The sequence below is a fragment of the Neodiprion lecontei genome, chromosome 3 (genome assembly GCF_021901455.1).
Source record: "Neodiprion lecontei isolate iyNeoLeco1 chromosome 3, iyNeoLeco1.1, whole genome shotgun sequence".
Classification (NCBI taxonomy): domain Eukaryota; kingdom Metazoa; phylum Arthropoda; class Insecta; order Hymenoptera; family Diprionidae; genus Neodiprion; species Neodiprion lecontei.
In genome coordinates this window covers 20,660,034-20,677,855 of record NC_060262.1, presented here as the reverse complement: position 1 = coordinate 20,677,855, position 17,822 = coordinate 20,660,034, and the positions used below count along the sequence as shown (strand labels likewise).

General features: G+C 38.8%; 6 protein-coding genes across 8 annotated transcripts; 3 read left to right on the top strand and 3 right to left on the bottom strand.

Moving 5' to 3' along the window:
• The first annotated feature begins 272 nt into the window (after nucleotides 1–272).
• LOC107227776 (lipid droplet-regulating VLDL assembly factor AUP1) lies at nucleotides 273–3,343 on the top strand. 2 transcript variants are annotated; one of them, XM_015669017.2, is made up of 4 exons: nucleotides 273–427; nucleotides 510–665; nucleotides 782–1,695; nucleotides 2,438–3,343. In XM_015669017.2, exons 2-4 carry the CDS (start codon nucleotides 625–627, stop codon nucleotides 2,671–2,673), a joined length of 1,191 nt encoding a protein of 396 aa, XP_015524503.1. In that variant the 5' UTR covers nucleotides 273–427; nucleotides 510–624; the 3' UTR covers nucleotides 2,674–3,343. The 2 variants fall into 2 exon arrangements, with proteins under 2 accessions (XP_015524503.1, XP_046591606.1); XM_046735650.1 differs by having other exon boundaries at nucleotides 285–665; nucleotides 961–1,695.
• LOC107227752 (3-sulfolactaldehyde dehydrogenase) lies at nucleotides 2,800–5,338 on the bottom strand. Its single transcript, XM_015668974.2, has one exon. It carries the CDS (start codon nucleotides 5,336–5,338, stop codon nucleotides 3,818–3,820), a length of 1,521 nt encoding a protein of 506 aa, XP_015524460.1. The 3' UTR covers nucleotides 2,800–3,817.
• Nucleotides 5,339–5,568: 230 nt separating this feature from the next.
• Nucleotides 5,569–7,182, top strand: LOC107227753 (peptidyl-prolyl cis-trans isomerase E). The gene is made up of 4 exons (XM_015668975.2): nucleotides 5,569–5,794; nucleotides 6,068–6,237; nucleotides 6,324–6,686; nucleotides 6,800–7,182. The coding sequence occupies exons 1-4, from the start codon at nucleotides 5,569–5,571 to the stop codon at nucleotides 7,115–7,117; spliced, it is 1,077 nt and encodes a 358-aa protein (XP_015524461.1). The 3' UTR covers nucleotides 7,118–7,182.
• On the bottom strand, nucleotides 7,118–9,263 carry LOC107227755 (dehydrogenase/reductase SDR family member 4). The gene is made up of 5 exons (XM_015668978.2): nucleotides 9,131–9,263; nucleotides 8,461–8,638; nucleotides 8,115–8,339; nucleotides 7,778–7,912; nucleotides 7,118–7,637 (listed from the first exon to the last, which is right to left on the bottom strand). The coding sequence occupies exons 1-5, from the start codon at nucleotides 9,247–9,249 to the stop codon at nucleotides 7,467–7,469; spliced, it is 828 nt and encodes a 275-aa protein (XP_015524464.1). The 5' UTR covers nucleotides 9,250–9,263; the 3' UTR covers nucleotides 7,118–7,466.
• On the top strand, nucleotides 9,166–14,087 carry LOC107227754 (ganglioside-induced differentiation-associated protein 1). 2 transcript variants are annotated; one of them, XM_015668976.2, is made up of 3 exons: nucleotides 9,166–9,288; nucleotides 10,747–11,089; nucleotides 11,830–14,087. In XM_015668976.2, the coding sequence occupies exons 2-3, from the start codon at nucleotides 10,985–10,987 to the stop codon at nucleotides 12,670–12,672; spliced, it is 948 nt and encodes a 315-aa protein (XP_015524462.1). In that variant the 5' UTR covers nucleotides 9,166–9,288; nucleotides 10,747–10,984; the 3' UTR covers nucleotides 12,673–14,087. The 2 variants fall into 2 exon arrangements, with proteins under 2 accessions (XP_015524462.1, XP_015524463.1); XM_015668977.2 differs by having other exon boundaries at nucleotides 9,173–9,288; nucleotides 10,924–11,089.
• LOC107227770 (acyl-coenzyme A diphosphatase FITM2) lies at nucleotides 13,350–16,230 on the bottom strand. The gene has a single exon (XM_015669011.2). It carries the CDS (start codon nucleotides 15,998–16,000, stop codon nucleotides 14,843–14,845), a length of 1,158 nt encoding a protein of 385 aa, XP_015524497.1. The 5' UTR covers nucleotides 16,001–16,230; the 3' UTR covers nucleotides 13,350–14,842.
• Between the last annotated feature and the right edge of the window lie 1,592 nt (nucleotides 16,231–17,822).

Here is a 17,822-nt window from a genome sequence, read left to right as displayed (position 1 = left end):
TTTTACAACGCATGTCGGGAATACTTTGGAAACTATATGTCAGTTGGCAGTACTGGTTTGTGAGACATCAATTTGTCCAAAAATAATTCTCATTTTTTTATTGACATTATTTAATGACATAAATTCACTATTGGAGAGTCCGGCAGAGTACCAATAAGGCAGTAATTTTTTTTAAGCTTTTCCTTATGTGTAAGTCGGATGCCGTGGAACGAACAAACAGAACCCACATATGCAAACTTTGACGCGACTCTAGGTACAATTTCTTCAGTTCATGGTCAGCGTTCTCGAAAAGTCACTGCCAAAAGTAAAGTAAAACGTCACTAACGAAATCCTAGTAATTAACTGGAGTAGCTGGTTAGGAAAATTCGTATATCGCTAAATAACAGCTGATTCAAGATAAGAAGGTCATCGTATCGCGAAGTGAGAGGTAATACAAGACACAGTTAAAATTGGAAAAATATTAAACATAAAAAAAAAAAAACAGTGAACCAACCATAATCTAAAAAAAGGTTTAGAGAAATCAGTACCCTGGATCTGACGTAAACTGGCGACTGGTTAATCTAGGCCGTGGGAAATAGTCTAGAACGTAAAAGTTTTCGATGTAACAGATGTTTCTTGTGAGAGATGTCACAAATTAACATCAAGGAGTTGTTTGACGAGAGCAGGTGAGTCGCCATGTAACCTGTTTGACCTTGATGCATAGAAATCTCACAAACTATTACCGTGCTATGATTTAAATACAACTGGTAATCATTAAGACCTATTGCATATTTTTATTCAGATTTCCAAGCGGTTGGAAACTTGTCGCTCTTTTTCTCTACACACCACTTGGCATAGTTCTTGTCCTACTTCGTCTACTAATCGGGCTTCAGCTCTGGTTGTTTGCATCCCTTTTACCGGACTGTGATACTCTCCGAACATGCTTGAACCACGGTTTAACTCTTACTTTTGGAATCATAGTCAGAGTGGATATGACCGGCGAGGAAAGGGACAAGAAGTCAAGGATCATAGTTGCAAACAATGTCTCTGCTTTGGATCACTTTGCACTTCGAAGAAATGCGGAGACTGTTACTCCCAGCCTTTGGGAGCTACCGAATGCTCTAAGTCATGCAATGGGTTTGCAAGAGATGAACATGAATAGCAAAGATGCACTGATAGCAAACATAAAGCACTTTTTATCTTCATCGGGCTACAACATCGCTCTTCAGCCTGAATTTGGCTCCACCAATAGCCGCGTAGCTCTTCTCAAGTTCAACTCTTGGCCTTTCAGCATTCAGTCTTCTATTCAGCCCGTAGTTATCAAAACACAAAGGCCTGAGTTTGTCGGTGTCAAGCTAACTTCCGTCGCCTCAACATGGTGGATGGATGTGTTCTGGTTTATGTTTGTACCATATACCATATTCACTTTGAGATATCTCAAAGTGAAGAGAAACATGGACTCCGAGGTACTGGCGCGCGAAGTTGAGCGTGAGATCGCTGACACTCTTGGTATCCAAACTAGTAATCACACAGTTTCCGACAAAACTGAATATGAGAAACGCTACGTCCTGGAGAGGACTAGAAGTGGCACTCTACAAGGTGGCAGAACCATGCCCAATGCCCATATCGTCGCCAATGCTGAGATGAGGAGAATGGCACATCAAGTCAGCGAAGTCTTTCCCTTGGTACCTTACAATGTGATAATTAGAGATTTACGTGAGTATATTTTGTGGCAAAATAATCATTCATCATAAAAAAACTGTAAAATATATTTTTTTATGAGTATTAGTTCTTAACTTGAAGATATTGAAAAAGAAAAACAAAATTTCATACTTTGTCACTCTTTACTTCAAGTAAAATCGATTGTGAACCCTCAGGGAACATTAACTCTAATCAGGATTTTACGGTTCTGTCAAAAATCGTGTTACCTCTAAATTGATTGTAATTATTAAACCGGCAACTGAGTATCAATTGAAAAAATTGATTTCAAAAAACAGTTGAGCAATTGCATCAATGTGCAGGATGGTCCACGACTATTGCTCCATAGGCCACCAATGTATTCCTCGTAAAAATCTGTGAAACATTTTTCACATCTCACCAAAAATTTGTTGATTGCAAATTACGGTCGTTTGAAATTGGCTAATTTGGTAGCACCAGATGGCTCAGAACAGGGCTTTCACATCGTTGTTGAACGGTCACGCGCTTTACAATTGTTCTAAGTGACCACATGCTTCTAGATTGGCTAATTTCAAACGGCTGTAATTCATGAATGACAAACTTTCTGTGAGAAAAAAAAAAAAACTTTTTACTCATAGATTTCCACGGTCAATACATTGACAGCCTATGCGACGATAGTCTCGGGTCACCCTGTATATCAGATTCCAAATGTTATAATAACACATTGATCACGCACAACAAAGGATGTAAATTAACATTTCCTGTCTCGTAACTCCCTTAGTTAAAACAAGGAGCGTGGATGTCACTATATCCAACATCCTCGAAGGCATAGTAACTTACGTGCCAGAGCCAGCGCCAACTAACAGTGCATCCACTGCATCTGTAAGCAGAATACAATCAAACGAACCGAAAAGTGGAAGTTCGAGCGGAACTTTATCGTTCCAGGAAAGAAAAGCAAAGATGATAGCTGAGGCAAGAGAAAGGTACATCCAAAAGCATGGGTTACCAAATTGCTGACACTCTTGCTACCATTATTATTACTGTTATGATTACCATTATTATTGCTACTACGACTTCTATTATTATTATTATACATTATTATACTTATAAATAATTTAACTGTATATGAATTTTTCCGCTGCATCTATTCATGTCATAATAATACAATCTTGTTTTTAAATTATAATCTTACGATTGTGGGACGATACCATACACTGCAGGAGTAGAAGGTATAAATATAGGCACAGTATATACTTATAACTCCTACGTATGTATAGATATATACATATTTATGTATATATTAAGGAAGACTAGTTCAATTTGTAACGAGTAGCAATACATATTCTATATTCTATACTTTATGTTAACATTAATTATTTCTAAACGCATACATGTATGTTAAATCGGAGTAGCTCATAAAAGTTGTAATTCTGGAGAAACTGAAAAATTCAGCCCAATTATAATGAAATTGAGGTTTGTGTGAATGTGAAGTTTTTTTTACATAATACATCTGTGAAACAGAAGAAAGATGGTCCTTTCAAAATGTTTTGAAATTTCAACACCTGAAATTTTTTCAACACGCTTTATAATTTAGGTGACAAATTTCAAGGTAAAATAGCCTGGGGAAGAAGAAATTCAATTTTGGTTCTGCAAGGCATGGAAGAATAAAGATGAATTACAAATTTCATTGATTGGCCACCCTGTTCTGTACCTGTGTTATATATTCTCCAATCATTAGGAGTCCAATGTATGACATTGTCAAGATTCATACAATAAGAAATGATATTACATTCTATAACAACCATTATTTCGTAAGTTTAATTAGAAATATAAGCAGCATACTAACTAGAAAATTCTTATTAAAATGGAAGACTTCGGACATTTATAATCACGCACCTATAAATCGATCAAAGAAAGACAGAAAATAAAAAATCATTAACTCTGTCTTATTGTCTAAGAATAAAATCATCGAAAGCTTGCCTTCCAAAGACTGACATTTTTTCTTGTTCTTTTTTTTCTGTCTTTCTTGAAAGCTCTAGCCCTGAGATCGATCTTTTTTGTAGATATTGCAAATTGACATCGAATTAAGTATGTGAATGTGTCGCGTTCTCATAGTGTCTGGACTCATTGAGGAATGCTCACAAGGTGCTTAAGATAACTTTCATGACTGATAGGCAACGTTTCCTATGCAGACGTACTTTACATCTACAAAGTCGTCGATCCCATGGTGAGAACCCTCTCTTCCCAGTCCAGATTCCTTGATGCCACCAAATGCAGCTTCTGTACACGAAATAAGCCCTTCGTTTACCCCAACCATGCCTACTTCCAGTTTCCTTGCGACTCTGAAAACCTGTGATATATCCTTGGAGTAAAAATACCCTGCAAGACCGACAGGTGTATTATTTGCCTCCCTAAGAACTTCTTCCTCGCTTGAAAATTTGTTTATAACAGCGACAGGGCCAAAAATTTCTTTGTTGTAAATTTGCATTCCTTTGGTGACACGCGTAAGGACAGTTGGGCCATAGAAAAGAGGGCCTAATTCAGGTAAAGGCTTGCCTCCACAGTGGAGCTTCGCTCCTTTTGTAAGGGCATCATTGACCAGGTCAGAGACCATCTTGAGTTGTGACTCTTTGATCAGTGGGCCATTGGTAATCCCTTCTCGACTTCCATCGCCCATCTTGATATCAGAGTTAATTTTAGAAACAAATTTATCGACAAATTCAGTATGCACATTCTCATGAACAAAGAACCTGTTAGCAGAAACGCAAGTCTGTCCTGTGTTGCGAAATTTGCTGGCCATTGCACCAGCAACAGCGAGGTCAATGTCAGCTGATTCAAAGACAACGAATGGAGCGTTTCCCCCGAGCTCAAGACTTAGCCGTTTAATTGTCGATGCGCACTGTCTGTAGAGGATCTTCCCGACAGCTGTTGAGCCTGTGAAAGACATCACCCTGACCCTCGCATCCTCGCACAAGAGCTTCCCAACAGCCGCAGAGTTCTTGGGACTGGTTGTGACAACGTTGAAGACGCCAGCTGGAAACCCAGCCTGTTCTGCCAGATTAGCGAGCGCCAGAGCGGTCAGCGGAGTCTCTTCAGAAGGCTTAACGACACAAGTACAACCAACAGCCAATGCTGCTCCAGCCTTTCGGGTGATCATAGCATGCGGAAAGTTCCACGGAGTGATGAGAGCCGCAACACCAACAGGCTGCTTGAGCAATAGGACCTCTCTACCGCGCACTGGCGATTGGATCACCTCACCATTGACGCGACGTGCTTCCTCAGCAAACCACTCTACGAACGAATTACCGTACTTTACCTCGCCCCGCGACTCCGCGAGGGACTTGCCGCTCTCCATGGTCATTATCTGCGCCAGGTCCTCCGCATGCTTCACCATCAGGTTATACCACCCGCGCAGCAAGTCGCTCCGTTCCTTCGCCGTCGTGTTGCTGAACTCCCCCACGGTGAAGGCTCGCTGCGCTGTATCCACAGCAAGCTTCACGTCCGACTCGCTCATGTCCGGGACTCTGCCGACTACCGAACCGTCGAAGGGATTCAGCACCTCAAATGTCTCGCCGCTACCGGCATTTCGCCATTCGCCGCCAACGTAGGCTTGGTTTCGCAGCATGCTCAGTGCACGCCTGCAACAATGTTGCCACTGACTGTATCGCATTAGGGAAAACATGTTTAACTGTTACCCGGTTATCGGATTATTATGATGAGACAGATTCGTCGGGTTACGTAATCCCTCTAAAAACGCTATGAACCCCAAACGATCGACCGGGTTCGAATCTCGAATTTCGAAGCACTGACGCTTATAACTGCATAAAAGAGGACAGCCTTGCTCGTACTAATAAGCCGCCAGCATGATTCTACCGAGTCTACTCTCGGAACTCGACACCAGTTCGGATTGATATGGTCTTACTGGAATCGAATTTTAATGATCGCTTTGCATGGCGACGGCTTGTAATTGCGCGACAAGCAGTGCGACTTGTTGACAACACTCAGTGCGTCTTACCGGCGTCAGACAATGTTTACGAACGAATTTTATTAACACGTTGTTGTTTGACTTTTATCTGCAGACGACAGATTGATCTCGATTGTAAAATGAGTAACAACGCGAAGAGGACTATATATGTCGGTATGATTCGCCTTGTATTTTTATAATCACTGGATTGAATGAAACTAACCTCAATTATTCTCGCTCGATTTCTGTATTTTCTCGAAGGTACTAATTATCTTGTCTGTTTCTATTTTTCCACTACCCGAGTTATTTTTTTCTTCGGTTAATCATTCACTTGATGTTCAAATATCATATAATTGAGGAAATAAAGATATGAATTTATAATAGGTTAGGTTAATAGTGTAAGTTGTTTTTCCTCAATGTTCCTGCGACCAATGTAATTGTACGTAGGTGGGTTGGCTGAGGAAGTAGACGAAAAGGTGCTTCACGCCGCGTTTATACCATTCGGAGAAATCGTCGATGTTCAAATACCACTAGATTACGAATCTGAGAAGCACCGAGGATTTGCATTCATAGAGTTTGAAATTGCTGAGGATGCTGCCTCAGCAATTGACAATATGGTACAAAAAGACTAATAAACGATATAATCAGAGGCAGTGAGAGACAAATTAATAAATTTATTATTCTTGTGTTTTTCATTCACTAGAATGACTCTGAGCTTTTTGGCAGAACCATAAGAGTAAACATAGCCAAACCGCAAAAGATAAAGGAGGGTTCATCTAAGCCAGTTTGGGCAGATGATACTTGGCTCCAGGAACATGCTGGAGAGACACTAGAAACTGATGACTCTACGGCAAAAGTTGATAGCGGACCTCCAGCAAAAAAAGGAAAGCAAAATCCTCAGGTCTACTTTGATGTCAGTATAGGAAAACAGGAGCTGGGCAGAATCATCATGATGCTTAGAGCTGATATTGTTCCCAAAACTGCAGAAAATTTTCGTTGCCTCTGCACACATGAAAAAGGATATGGATATCAGGGCAGCACTTTCCACAGAATCATTCCAGATTTCGTATCCTTGACTTTGAGTGTCGGTTGAAACACCCCATATTTTTTTTCAAGCCAGACACCAATCAAAAGAAAAAACAAAAGGTTTTTTCCTAAACTAATATTTTTATAAAACAGATGTGCCAAGGTGGAGATTTCACAAACCATAATGGAACTGGAGGGAAGTCTATATATGGAAATAAATTTGACGACGAGAACTTTGAGCTCAAACATACGGGTCCTGGGACCTTGTCAATGGCAAATTCAGGCCCTAATACAAACGGTTCTCAATTTTTTATGTGCACGGCACGTACGGACTGGCTTGATGGAAAGCATGTCGTATTTGGTCACGTTCTTAGTGGATTAGATGTATTAAAAAAAATGGAAAAATGTGGAACCAAAGGAGGTACCCCTACTCAAAAAGTGGTCATCACAGCTTGTGGCGAGCTGACATAATTAACTGATAAAAAAATGTTATTTTATTATAGCTTTCTAATAAACTCTATAATACATTGTATAAATTCAAAGAGTATCCCAATTTTTTAGCCGATAAAATAGCGATGATAATGAGCACTCTCATCAATACATAATATATAATGCATAATATGAAGCCAAGCATACAAAGAAAGAATCCTTGTTAACTTTGATAATTCGGGGAAAAGCATGTAACAAATGTATTTTTGTAAATGTTATCATTATTTTTTTCTAAAATTGTTTCTGAAAAATTACCTGTGAATAATATGGACTCTGGGGTGTTGAGTCAGACAATGCAAAATTTATATTGTTGATATTTGATGTAGACTTCTCAGAGTCTTGATAACATGCCACCAGCTCCGACGATAGTTTCACCAGTAATGTAAGATGCGTCCTCACTCGCTAAGAAAGCTGCGATTCCTGCTATTTCGTCTGTAGTTCCTAATCTTTGCAGAGGGATTTTTGACATGGCCAAGTCATGTGCTGCCTCGGATTCATAGAGCTATAAATTTTGACCATAAATTTATACATTGTTCACGAGATGTACAAATTTTCACCGGATAACTAATTCACCTTTAGACAATATTTAATCAACAATTGAATTGGTTTCACTGATTGCATATTTATATTGTTGATACATACCGGTGTTGAAAATTTTGTTTTTATTATGCCAGGAGCAATACAGTTGACCCGTATTGATTCCGATGCAAGATCATCAGCTACTGTTTTACACAATGCTAGTAAACTCGTCTTGGTAATTGAGTAGACTCCCAGTAGCTGAAATAAAATGATAAAGATGAAACACGAATAATCATTACCAATTTAAAACTCTCATTTAACTAAATGTAAATTTCGTTTGGGAAAAGTGGTGTGTATAAAAAATGATTCAGTTATTTCTCTTCGTGTCGATTTGTTTAACGTATCTTCATGAATATAGTAATAAAAGTAGAAAAAATGTCTTGAGTAATGCAAATGTTACATTGAAAGGCTGGTATGCTGCAACGGAAGAAACTATGATTATAGATGAAGATTTCCGTTCTCTAAGAAGTGGCAGTGCTTCCTTCATTAGCATAAACGTGGATTTGACATTAACATCAAATATCTTGTCCCACACAGCCTCTTGACATTCCAAAACTGGGCCCACTGCTGGATTCGCAGCTGCGTTAGACACCAGAATATCCAAACCTCCAAACTGCGCTTTAGTCTGCAAATATATGCTCATTGTAGTCTAAAACTCATACTCTAATGTATAATTGTTCATATTTCATTCTTCCAATTTCAATTAGATTTTTGGTAAGTATGTTTTCGTATTTTCAATGCTCCACCTCTAAAAAGAGACGTGCTCTGTCTTCCGCTTTGCCGACGTGACAAACTAGTCCGGAAACTTTTAATCCCTCTCTTGTGAGTATTTCAACTGCTTGATTGACATTCTTCTCTTTTCTACTGCTTATCATTACTTTCGCTCCTTCTTGCGCTAACCGTCTCGCAATCGAAAATCCGATTCTGTAACAATGATATGCGATAGTCATTGTTCTATACATTCACTCGACACCAGTACTAATTGTAAGATGTTTCATTTATTTCAATTGCTGAAAATATACAATTTACACGTGTTAACTACACGTTAAATTCAATCGTAAGTTTACAGTTCGATACTTGTATGTAACATAAAATTTACTGTCCAGTCTTGTAGCCTGTTTATTCCGCTTATTTTGAATATTACATTCAACAATCACCAACAATATGCTCATGCATTTTCAATTGGTCGACCTGAGCACTGCATTAAAGTGTCCCTAGTTGACCAGCATTCCTATTGGTTAAGAACCCCGGAAATTGTCGCAGACAGTGCGACGTATTTCGAAAATGCCGATGTCATGTAAGTCGATGAAAATTATACCTTTGTCACTGACATATTCAATCTTTTATTTTCAAAAATAAAGGAAACAAGATATGTCAATAATTTTAAATTTGAGTAAAAATTTTACATGTACCCACCCGTCTGTTGACGCAGTGACAATAGCGACTTTGCCTTGCAACCGACTACATTGTGGCGTTGTCGTCGTCGCAGTTGTCGCAATTGTCCGTAGACCCTGAGCCAACGATAGACGAAGCATTTTCGATCCAGACACTGACGTTTGATACTACTGCTTACCGTAATTATACTTTCACAGAAATGTTACGCACATAATTCGGATCGTAGTAATTTACGCACTTAATAGATTAACAATCCGTGGTAAAAAGTAAAAAACCGGCAATCAGACTTGTTTTGTGTGGCACCGACTACAGCGCCATGTTGTTTATATACATACCTGCTATATCACGGTTCAAAGATCGAGAGTACTATAATAATTATGTTTTGCCGTAGTTATGAGTTAGATAAGATTCTCAAGGCCGATTTCTATCCTCGATACGTTCGAATTGTATACATTTTGGTTAAATTGCTTGACTCTAAATCAGAATACTAGATAAATCAACATTTATTTGGGGGGATTAATTTTATCTGCCAGGCAAAAAACCAGGCCCGAAGATAGGGTTTTCGATCAATGGTATCGATTTATCGTTAAATCATAAGTCATGATTGAAATACACATATCGAACGAAAAAACACTTGCACACATAAATGTATATATTATAGTATATGCATACATGTACATACACATAGTATGTCCATGTCATATGTCTAGTATTTCGTTCTTATGCACATTTAACGATGTAACCAGATATACGTTGTTGAGTTGTAGCCAATTAAGAAGTTTTGCAACAATTTAGCAATTAAAACAAAGCTATTTTTCCAGGATCGAATTATGCAATTTCAAAACTTCAATTTTTTTTCTGGTTCCGCATCTTCGAAGAATATCCTCCGATTCAATTGACGCGAATATCTATTTTAATTTACATTTACAGCGCATTTGACGGGTCATTGCTCGTATGGTCAACTATTTATAAACTTGCTTGCTCTCTTTGTAAACTGGCATAAAAACCAACTTTTTGCAGATCAATGTATTTAATAAGCACCAATATATATAATATTTGAATGACTGAGTGGTAAAAGAAATGCATGTTATTTCTCCGATCAACGATGACCAGAAAATCTGCAATTACAGTAATTTACTCTAGTATAGCATCGCCGGAGAAGTTCCAATATTTTGAATTTCGCAAAAATAGTCAATCACTGACTCCTTAAAAATTATTAAGTATCCCCCACGCGTATGTATATTTGACACGACAGACTCGTGACTTAACGGTTTATCATCATACACTTAGCTGTAGCAACTACATAATTATTGTAGTAATCGAGCCACTGTACTGTTAGACGTATACTATGAGCATACCGGCCATTTCTGAAAAGCTGCTACCTAGGTCAACTATGCTTCGCAACCTGCAATATACCGTAATTTCTGTTTCAAAATCTGAGTATGAAATGTAGGTGATCCATCTCACGATAAGATAGCGACTGTGCTCAAACCGCGAAGAAAAAAAAAGCAGAAAGAGAAACGACCAGAATGGGAAGCGATAATTTCAATGAATCGAATTAAAAGACAGGCTTTATACGAGTATCAATATATATATTGCGTTGTCTGAAATGGTCAATGTAATTATTGGTCCAACAGGTGTTGCCGAATAAGGAAATAGAGCTACAAGACGCACGTCACGGTGGCTAGATTTACGGTGGGCCAAGTTAACGCAGGTGTATAAACATAACTATAACGGACTGTGTCTGTGCTGTACGTCCCTGTCTGTCTCATTACGTAACGCCGGATCGCTAACTTGTATATTCAACCTGTAAGACCGCTACGAGCGGAGAGAAACAGCATCTGTATTCAGCTGATCTTTGACGGCGGTCTGCAGATGGTGGCAGCGACTGATGATTCCTCCGGGACGACCGCCTCATCCCCGGAGGCGAAAGTTCAATTGACTCTCTACTACCATCGATACTCGTTCTACTCCCAAAAGGTACTGTAAAGAGACATATTTTTACGCTTATACACGATATTCGATTTATAAATATTCAAATATATTCTAAGTTGCGCTTCTATTCATATTGTGTAGGTATTCCGCAGCTCTACGTGGGCGTGGCTTTCACGTGGTTTTTCTTTATAATAAATCATGTCATGCTTTCATGTCTATCTTAATAAATGTGTCTGGGTGTGTAATTAGTTTCAATAATTTTTAATGGAACGAATCTACTTTTCGAAGTCTTATAAGATTTTAAATTGACGTTAATTTCGTTTGTGGTTTGAAAAACAATATACAAATTCAACCCGATTCAAAATTTTTGGTGACCTTGATGGGATTACACAGTTTAAGTTCACATTCATTTGACTTTTATCTAGACTATTGCCAGTAAACTTTCGTTTATACGTGAAGGTAAATCCGGTTGCAAGTATGTTTAATCGGTTGACGAAAATTCAATCGATAACAAATCATTAAAATAAATTCAATTAATTATTAATTCTCGTGGAGTTTATTTCGGTACCCATCAATTTCTGGAATTTCAATCATTGTAAACACAACACCATTACTTCCGAGCACAATTTAACATTGCGTAAAATCATTCCCATTCATTTTTATTGGAGGATCTTTAAACTGCAACCATTGCAATTGACCCTACGGAAGGTAATTTATTTCCAATCGATTTCCACTGATTTCGATTCCTTTCTACTTATTGTTAATCAGGAACGTAACGTGTTTAGGTTCTCCTGGCGTTGTACGAGAAAAAATTGGACTTCAAACTTCGCGAGGTTGACATAACTCGAGGGGAGCAATACGGAGCTTGGTTCCTGGGGTTGAATCCACGCGGGGAAGTTCCGGTACTCCAAGACGGTGATAAAATAATACCAGAGTCGGTCCGTATAATCGATTACCTCGAGGATCATTTCACCGGTGACAATGTGCCGTCCCTCGTCCCGTCGGAAGCCTCGAGCAAACAGAAGATTCTCGAGTTGCGTAAGGTGCTCGATCAGCTTCCCGGAAATGTGTTGACCGTTGGCTCGTTTCACCATAAAAAATTCGTCGACAAACCGAAGCTCCCGTTCATCGGACCCGTACGATGGTTGTTGTCACGGGCCGAAGAAACCAGCGCTGAAACTCTGCGCATAAATGCTGAAAAAATTCCAGCGGCGCGCGAAGTTCTACTGAGAAAAGCCGCCGCTCAAGAAAAAACTCACGAAATTGTTCAGGACAATGATAAATTCAACGACGCTTTGGCCCAGGTTGAAACAGCGCTTGAAAAAGTAGAAGAAGCTCTGAAACCAGGCCCGTGGCTTGGTGGGGAACAATTCACCGTTGCTGATGTCTCTCTGGCTGTTTTGTTAGAGAGGATGTCGGGTCTGGGTTTGGACGGGAGACTTTGGGGCACTAGGACAGATATCAAAAATTATTACGACAGACTGCAGCAGAGGGAAAGTTTCAAGGCAGCCGTTCCGAGAGGCTGGTTACCCCTGCTCTCTCTGGCTCAATGGCAAACGCCAGCCACTGTAACGGCCGTCTGTTCAGCCGTAATTGCCGGATTTCTTTGGTTCAAGAAGAGGCACTGACGCTCTTATCTCGTTCCGCCGATCATTCAAATATACGCATAAAATCCGATATTTGTGAATTAGGAAATATAACGACGTTTTAGACGTTTATGTATGCGTGTGTATGTATACATATATAGATATGATATTATAAATATACTATGCACAAAGTTCTGTGATATTTGTTGAAAATGTTCTGTCAAAGTATCCTCAAAACTCGAACAATATCTTTTCAAATATTAGTAATCCTCATGAAAACCTATATTCAATAGTAATAATAACAATCGTAACGAAACCAATTCGCAGATCTTGAAAACCTATAATCTGATGCTGATGGAAAAATTTAAAGACTGTTACTCCTGGGTAAATTTTTGTAACCCGTACTCTACGGATAAGTCCGTAGACTAGGGCCATAAGAAGCCGTTTTAACGATCCGGTAGCCTCTTTACTGTTGGTAGCCGTGTAACACAAAATCCCATAAGACACACAAACCCCATTATGGTAACTATCTTTAGTCAACGCTTTATGCTTTCATCACCATTGTCGATAAAGGTGTATCGATAATGACATTATAAAGTACAAGTCATGTCGTATTCCCTAGTGATTATTCATGATAGGTGAATTGCAAAACGAAATCACCTACTATACATATATTCCAAATGGAAATAATTCGGGTTATATGGAGAACCATGTAGACATCAGTGATAAAATAAATTTATTATTCAAGAAAGACAGTATAGACTTATTATACAGTATCCTTAGTTACCAAACAACTAATATAGTTCCCCATTGCCCAATACACATTGATTGATTAATGAAAATCTGTCTCATGATCAGGTTCAGCAAGATCACGGGGTCGTGAATTTAAGACAATAAACAAAATTTAGAAATGTATAAAAATAAATTTTTTTACAGCTTAAAAATGAATTCTATATGAAAGATGTGTATTCTTGTAAATTTTAACGCCTAAATTCATACCTTCTAAAATACACTTGTCAGTGAACTAGTTACACCGAAATTTGCCCAAGATCCAATGATTATGTGATACCAAGTTTACCGAATCGTAATAGTATTTGTATTCAACACCCGCAATTACTTTCAAACTCGTACATGATAAGCTCGTCATCGTACTTGTTTAATCAGTACTCCAGAAAGTTTAAGTCAATATTACGATAATAAATACTCCCATTAAAAACCGCCTGACATGAATAAAACAAACAAAACAACACCAATAAAAACACGTTGATAAATTATACTATGTGTATATATTAATAAATAATATGCTGTATTATAAATAGCAATTGCTCTAATACAAAATTCAGGTAACAATCCAGGTGGAGGGTAGTAAATCGTTTGATATATCTGTTTACACCGGACAAATATATTTACATGGTATCCAGTGAGATTGGCATGTAAAATTCCCTAACTTTGCAAAATATTACTCCAAAAAATGCACGAGGTTTAGATACATAACGTTAATGTAATGTAGCGTCAAATGAAATTGCTATTTCACAACTTCAGAATTGGGAGAAATTCAGTAAATGTTAACTATAAAGGCTGAAATAAAGTATAGCGTACCAATTCTGCAATTAGGAAAAAATGTGAGTAGTAAAACATTTAATTACTTGTTGATGTCACAATGGATCATCTTTTTCTATTCTCTTTCTTTGATGAAGTGAATGAATTATTATAATGAATTACGTGTAATGCTTTACCAAAGCGAAGTCATTAAAATTGCAACCACAGTACTTAAAATCATTGCACACAAATTAGTTAAAGACTGAGCGTTAATAGAGTCATTTTAAATGCTTCTACTTATTTTATTAAATATTTTGTTTCAAGTTTGATTGTCTCGTAATTGCAAAAATATGAAGTGATGGCAATCAATAAAGAGTTCAAGTACAAAAGGAACATAAGCACTTTTGCACAAACTTTGACTGCTGTATAAGTATAATGAGGCTTTTGTAGTCATTCCTACCTCAATGCAATTAACAGATAAATTCAATTGTGGGAATTGTAAATTTTCAGTATACTCTGAACTACGGAGAGCAAGTTTTGTGTCACGGATTTAGCGAAATACTTTGCTCATCATTTAGAAAGAAATAGATCCCAAATTCTTTTGCAATTCCTTGTTTTTTCAACGCTACTTAGACATTATGATTTATTAGCCAAATTATCTCGGACCATAAATTCAGTTAACTGGTTCAGCCTCTGACTGCCTAGTCGGACTCTGAAACTCTGTATATTCCTGGCTAGTCCTAAGAGGCATTCCCATGAATCTGGGACCAGATCCATTTAGCGTTCCACGCCTGGCACGGGCTGCTGCTGGATCACGAGTCGGTTTAAGATCGTTGTACTTGAAAAGGCCCTCTGAGGGTGCAGAGAGACTCATTTTTGGTAGTTTGTACCACCAGTGATACGTAATGTACCAAGTGAGGATGGCGGCGAGTCCGCCCAACAGTTTCTCTACCATGCTATGGAAGTACAGTATAGTAGTAGACAGCATGAGGTCCCAGAGCAGTTGTTGAAGGGTCATAGCTACAAAGAGGGCCCTGAGGTACGGGGTGAGCGCCTGGTGCGTTTTCTTCAAAAACGCCAGATCACTAGTTGACAAGGTTCTAAGTGGTCTAGACGTTGCTTCAGCCATCGTGTTTCTGTTGTGCTCTTCGCGCATGATAAGATCCGATATTCCTTCCCATCCAATGAGAGTGGATCCCTCCTCAGCGAGAATAAGGCTCGAATAGACAAGGATAAAGGTGTGCCCAGAAATGTCGAGACCACTCCAGAACCGCCCAGCTTGTAAACACGTAAACCTGGATTGAAGCTGAGGGTCGCGAGTGTTCAAGCATCGACCGAAATGGTTCTCAATCATCCTGAACGTAGTTGTCCACATGAACCAGGCTACCGTGGCAAAAATTGCACGACCCAAATGCTTGGCCAGAATCACCCTTCGCCCACAGCCGAGGGTATACGCCGTGAGCGTCACCCAGGGGATGATGACCGAGAGAAGCCAACCCCAGGCCCACTTGACAAAGAACTGGTTAAAGAAGGTGTCTGTTCTTGAAAAGTAGGTGCGAGGCATCGGGATGAAGTCTGCTACTATCGAAACGAGAAACAGTGCTCCGCAGTAAAAGGCTACTCGGAGTCGCGTGTCAAAGAGGAGCCACTTTTTACAGACGTGTATCAGCATCGTCACCAGGACGAGACCCACCGACGACGGCGTTGAGGTCGGTCGCGTGCCTCCTCGGTCCTCCGTGTTCACATTTGGACGGAAGTTCAGGTTCGCCGACGACGGGATACCCGAACCACCCGTCGACGGGTGCAACGGGCGCCGCTTACCCGTTGCCATTTTTCGAAACCCGGACGACTTACAGTTGGATTTCTTGTTCCAAGGAGCCTCGAATATTCGCGTCACGTTGCCGAAAACATCGCACGTGCAACCGTTGAACTAACTTTTCGCATCAGCTCCACAGGTTATTTTTGTGAAATCTATAGCTGCGCACGGAATGGTTCAAGTCACGGAGCACCAGGTCAACAACTGCCTTCGGCGTTGACTGAATATACGTAAAGACTGCTAGCTTTATGGGCATTATTGGACTTTTCGTAATCGAAAATGGCCGACCTAAATTCATCGTTAAGTAGCGCCCTCTGCGTCCTCCGATACACGCGCAACCCAATCCGGCAAACGGTCGGTACGAAAAGACGACAAAAACTGATGTTACCATCACTCACCGCGTGTGCCCAGATAATGCAGTCGAATGTTATTATGCCTATGGAATGACGAACAGGGAACAGACTGAAACTTTCATACATACCCATATTAACGATGCAGTATAATTCTCAACTACGCAAATTCATTCGAGCCAAATTCAGCAATCCGTCAGATCGACAAAACAATGTTATCTAAATAGTTGCACAATAAACGTACACCTGATCTGTTGTTAACAGAATTAGAAACTTTTTCTTGATGTAAACGGTAAGGAAAAATAAATAGTCGAAGAGAAGTTAACCAAAGGATGAAGATATATAGTTTCTCCTATCTGTTGTACCTTATGTAATTTGTGTACATATGTTTAATGTACATCATAACTCATACCGTTGACTGAACATATATATCCATACCCTCATTGCGAACGAATAGATGCAGCTACATTACGATACATATAAAAACAATTTCTTAACTTCCGTTAGATTTCTGCCGTTATGTAAAAATGCAGTTTGTTTGCATCGGAAAACTCAGACCATTCTACACAAAAACACTACTTCTAAATATTTTTTGAAAATAAGATATGTGACACTCGATTGTTACTAATGTGCGAGCCCATGCTGCAACAAACCCCGATGAACCTCAGGCAACCATTATCACAAAAGTAATACAAAATAAATATAAAGATGATCGGGGTTTCTTTTTTCAACATCTACTTATATTAACTGGTTAGATTGCGACTCTGTCCGCTGACCTCCATACACAAGATTGTTCAGAAATTTATTATCAAGTGGCCCAAATTATAATTACTCACATCTGTTCACTTTACTATACATTTACAGCAGTGCCGGTGATGATTGTTAGGAATTTCGAGTTTGAGAATATGTATTTCCGACAAAGTAGATACTATTTTATCCGAAATTTCAGCACTTTTCCGGTAACGCCTAATAATATTACCCAGATAATACAATTGTGTAAGAATACTACATATAGGATATCAGAAAGTAATGACTGATTTCACTTAAAGATGGATTTTCCTAATTCTTTATAATCGAATTCTCGTCAATTATCTACGATATTTCCGTCAAAAAATTACAGCTTCCTCCGCAAGCATCTGCGGGGTATGAGAAAATTATTTATAGCATATACGTATTATGTATTATCTTACTATGTAAGACCTTTTGTACACAATTTTTTATTCACAATTATATCATAAATAACAATAATTCAATGATCATCCGTTGAAAATTTTTCCCAGTCAAATAGTCACATTTTTTATTCCAACTGATGTACGATTTGCCTTTTTGACGGATCACTTCCTTTTTGTCGAAAGTAATAAATTTATATATATAATGTGACAAAACATTTATTTTCTGACTTTTAATCGAGTCTGAGATCAATTAATAATATTATACAATGCAAGTTATCATATTAGTTGCCTTTCTTGTTATGTATGTGAATGTGA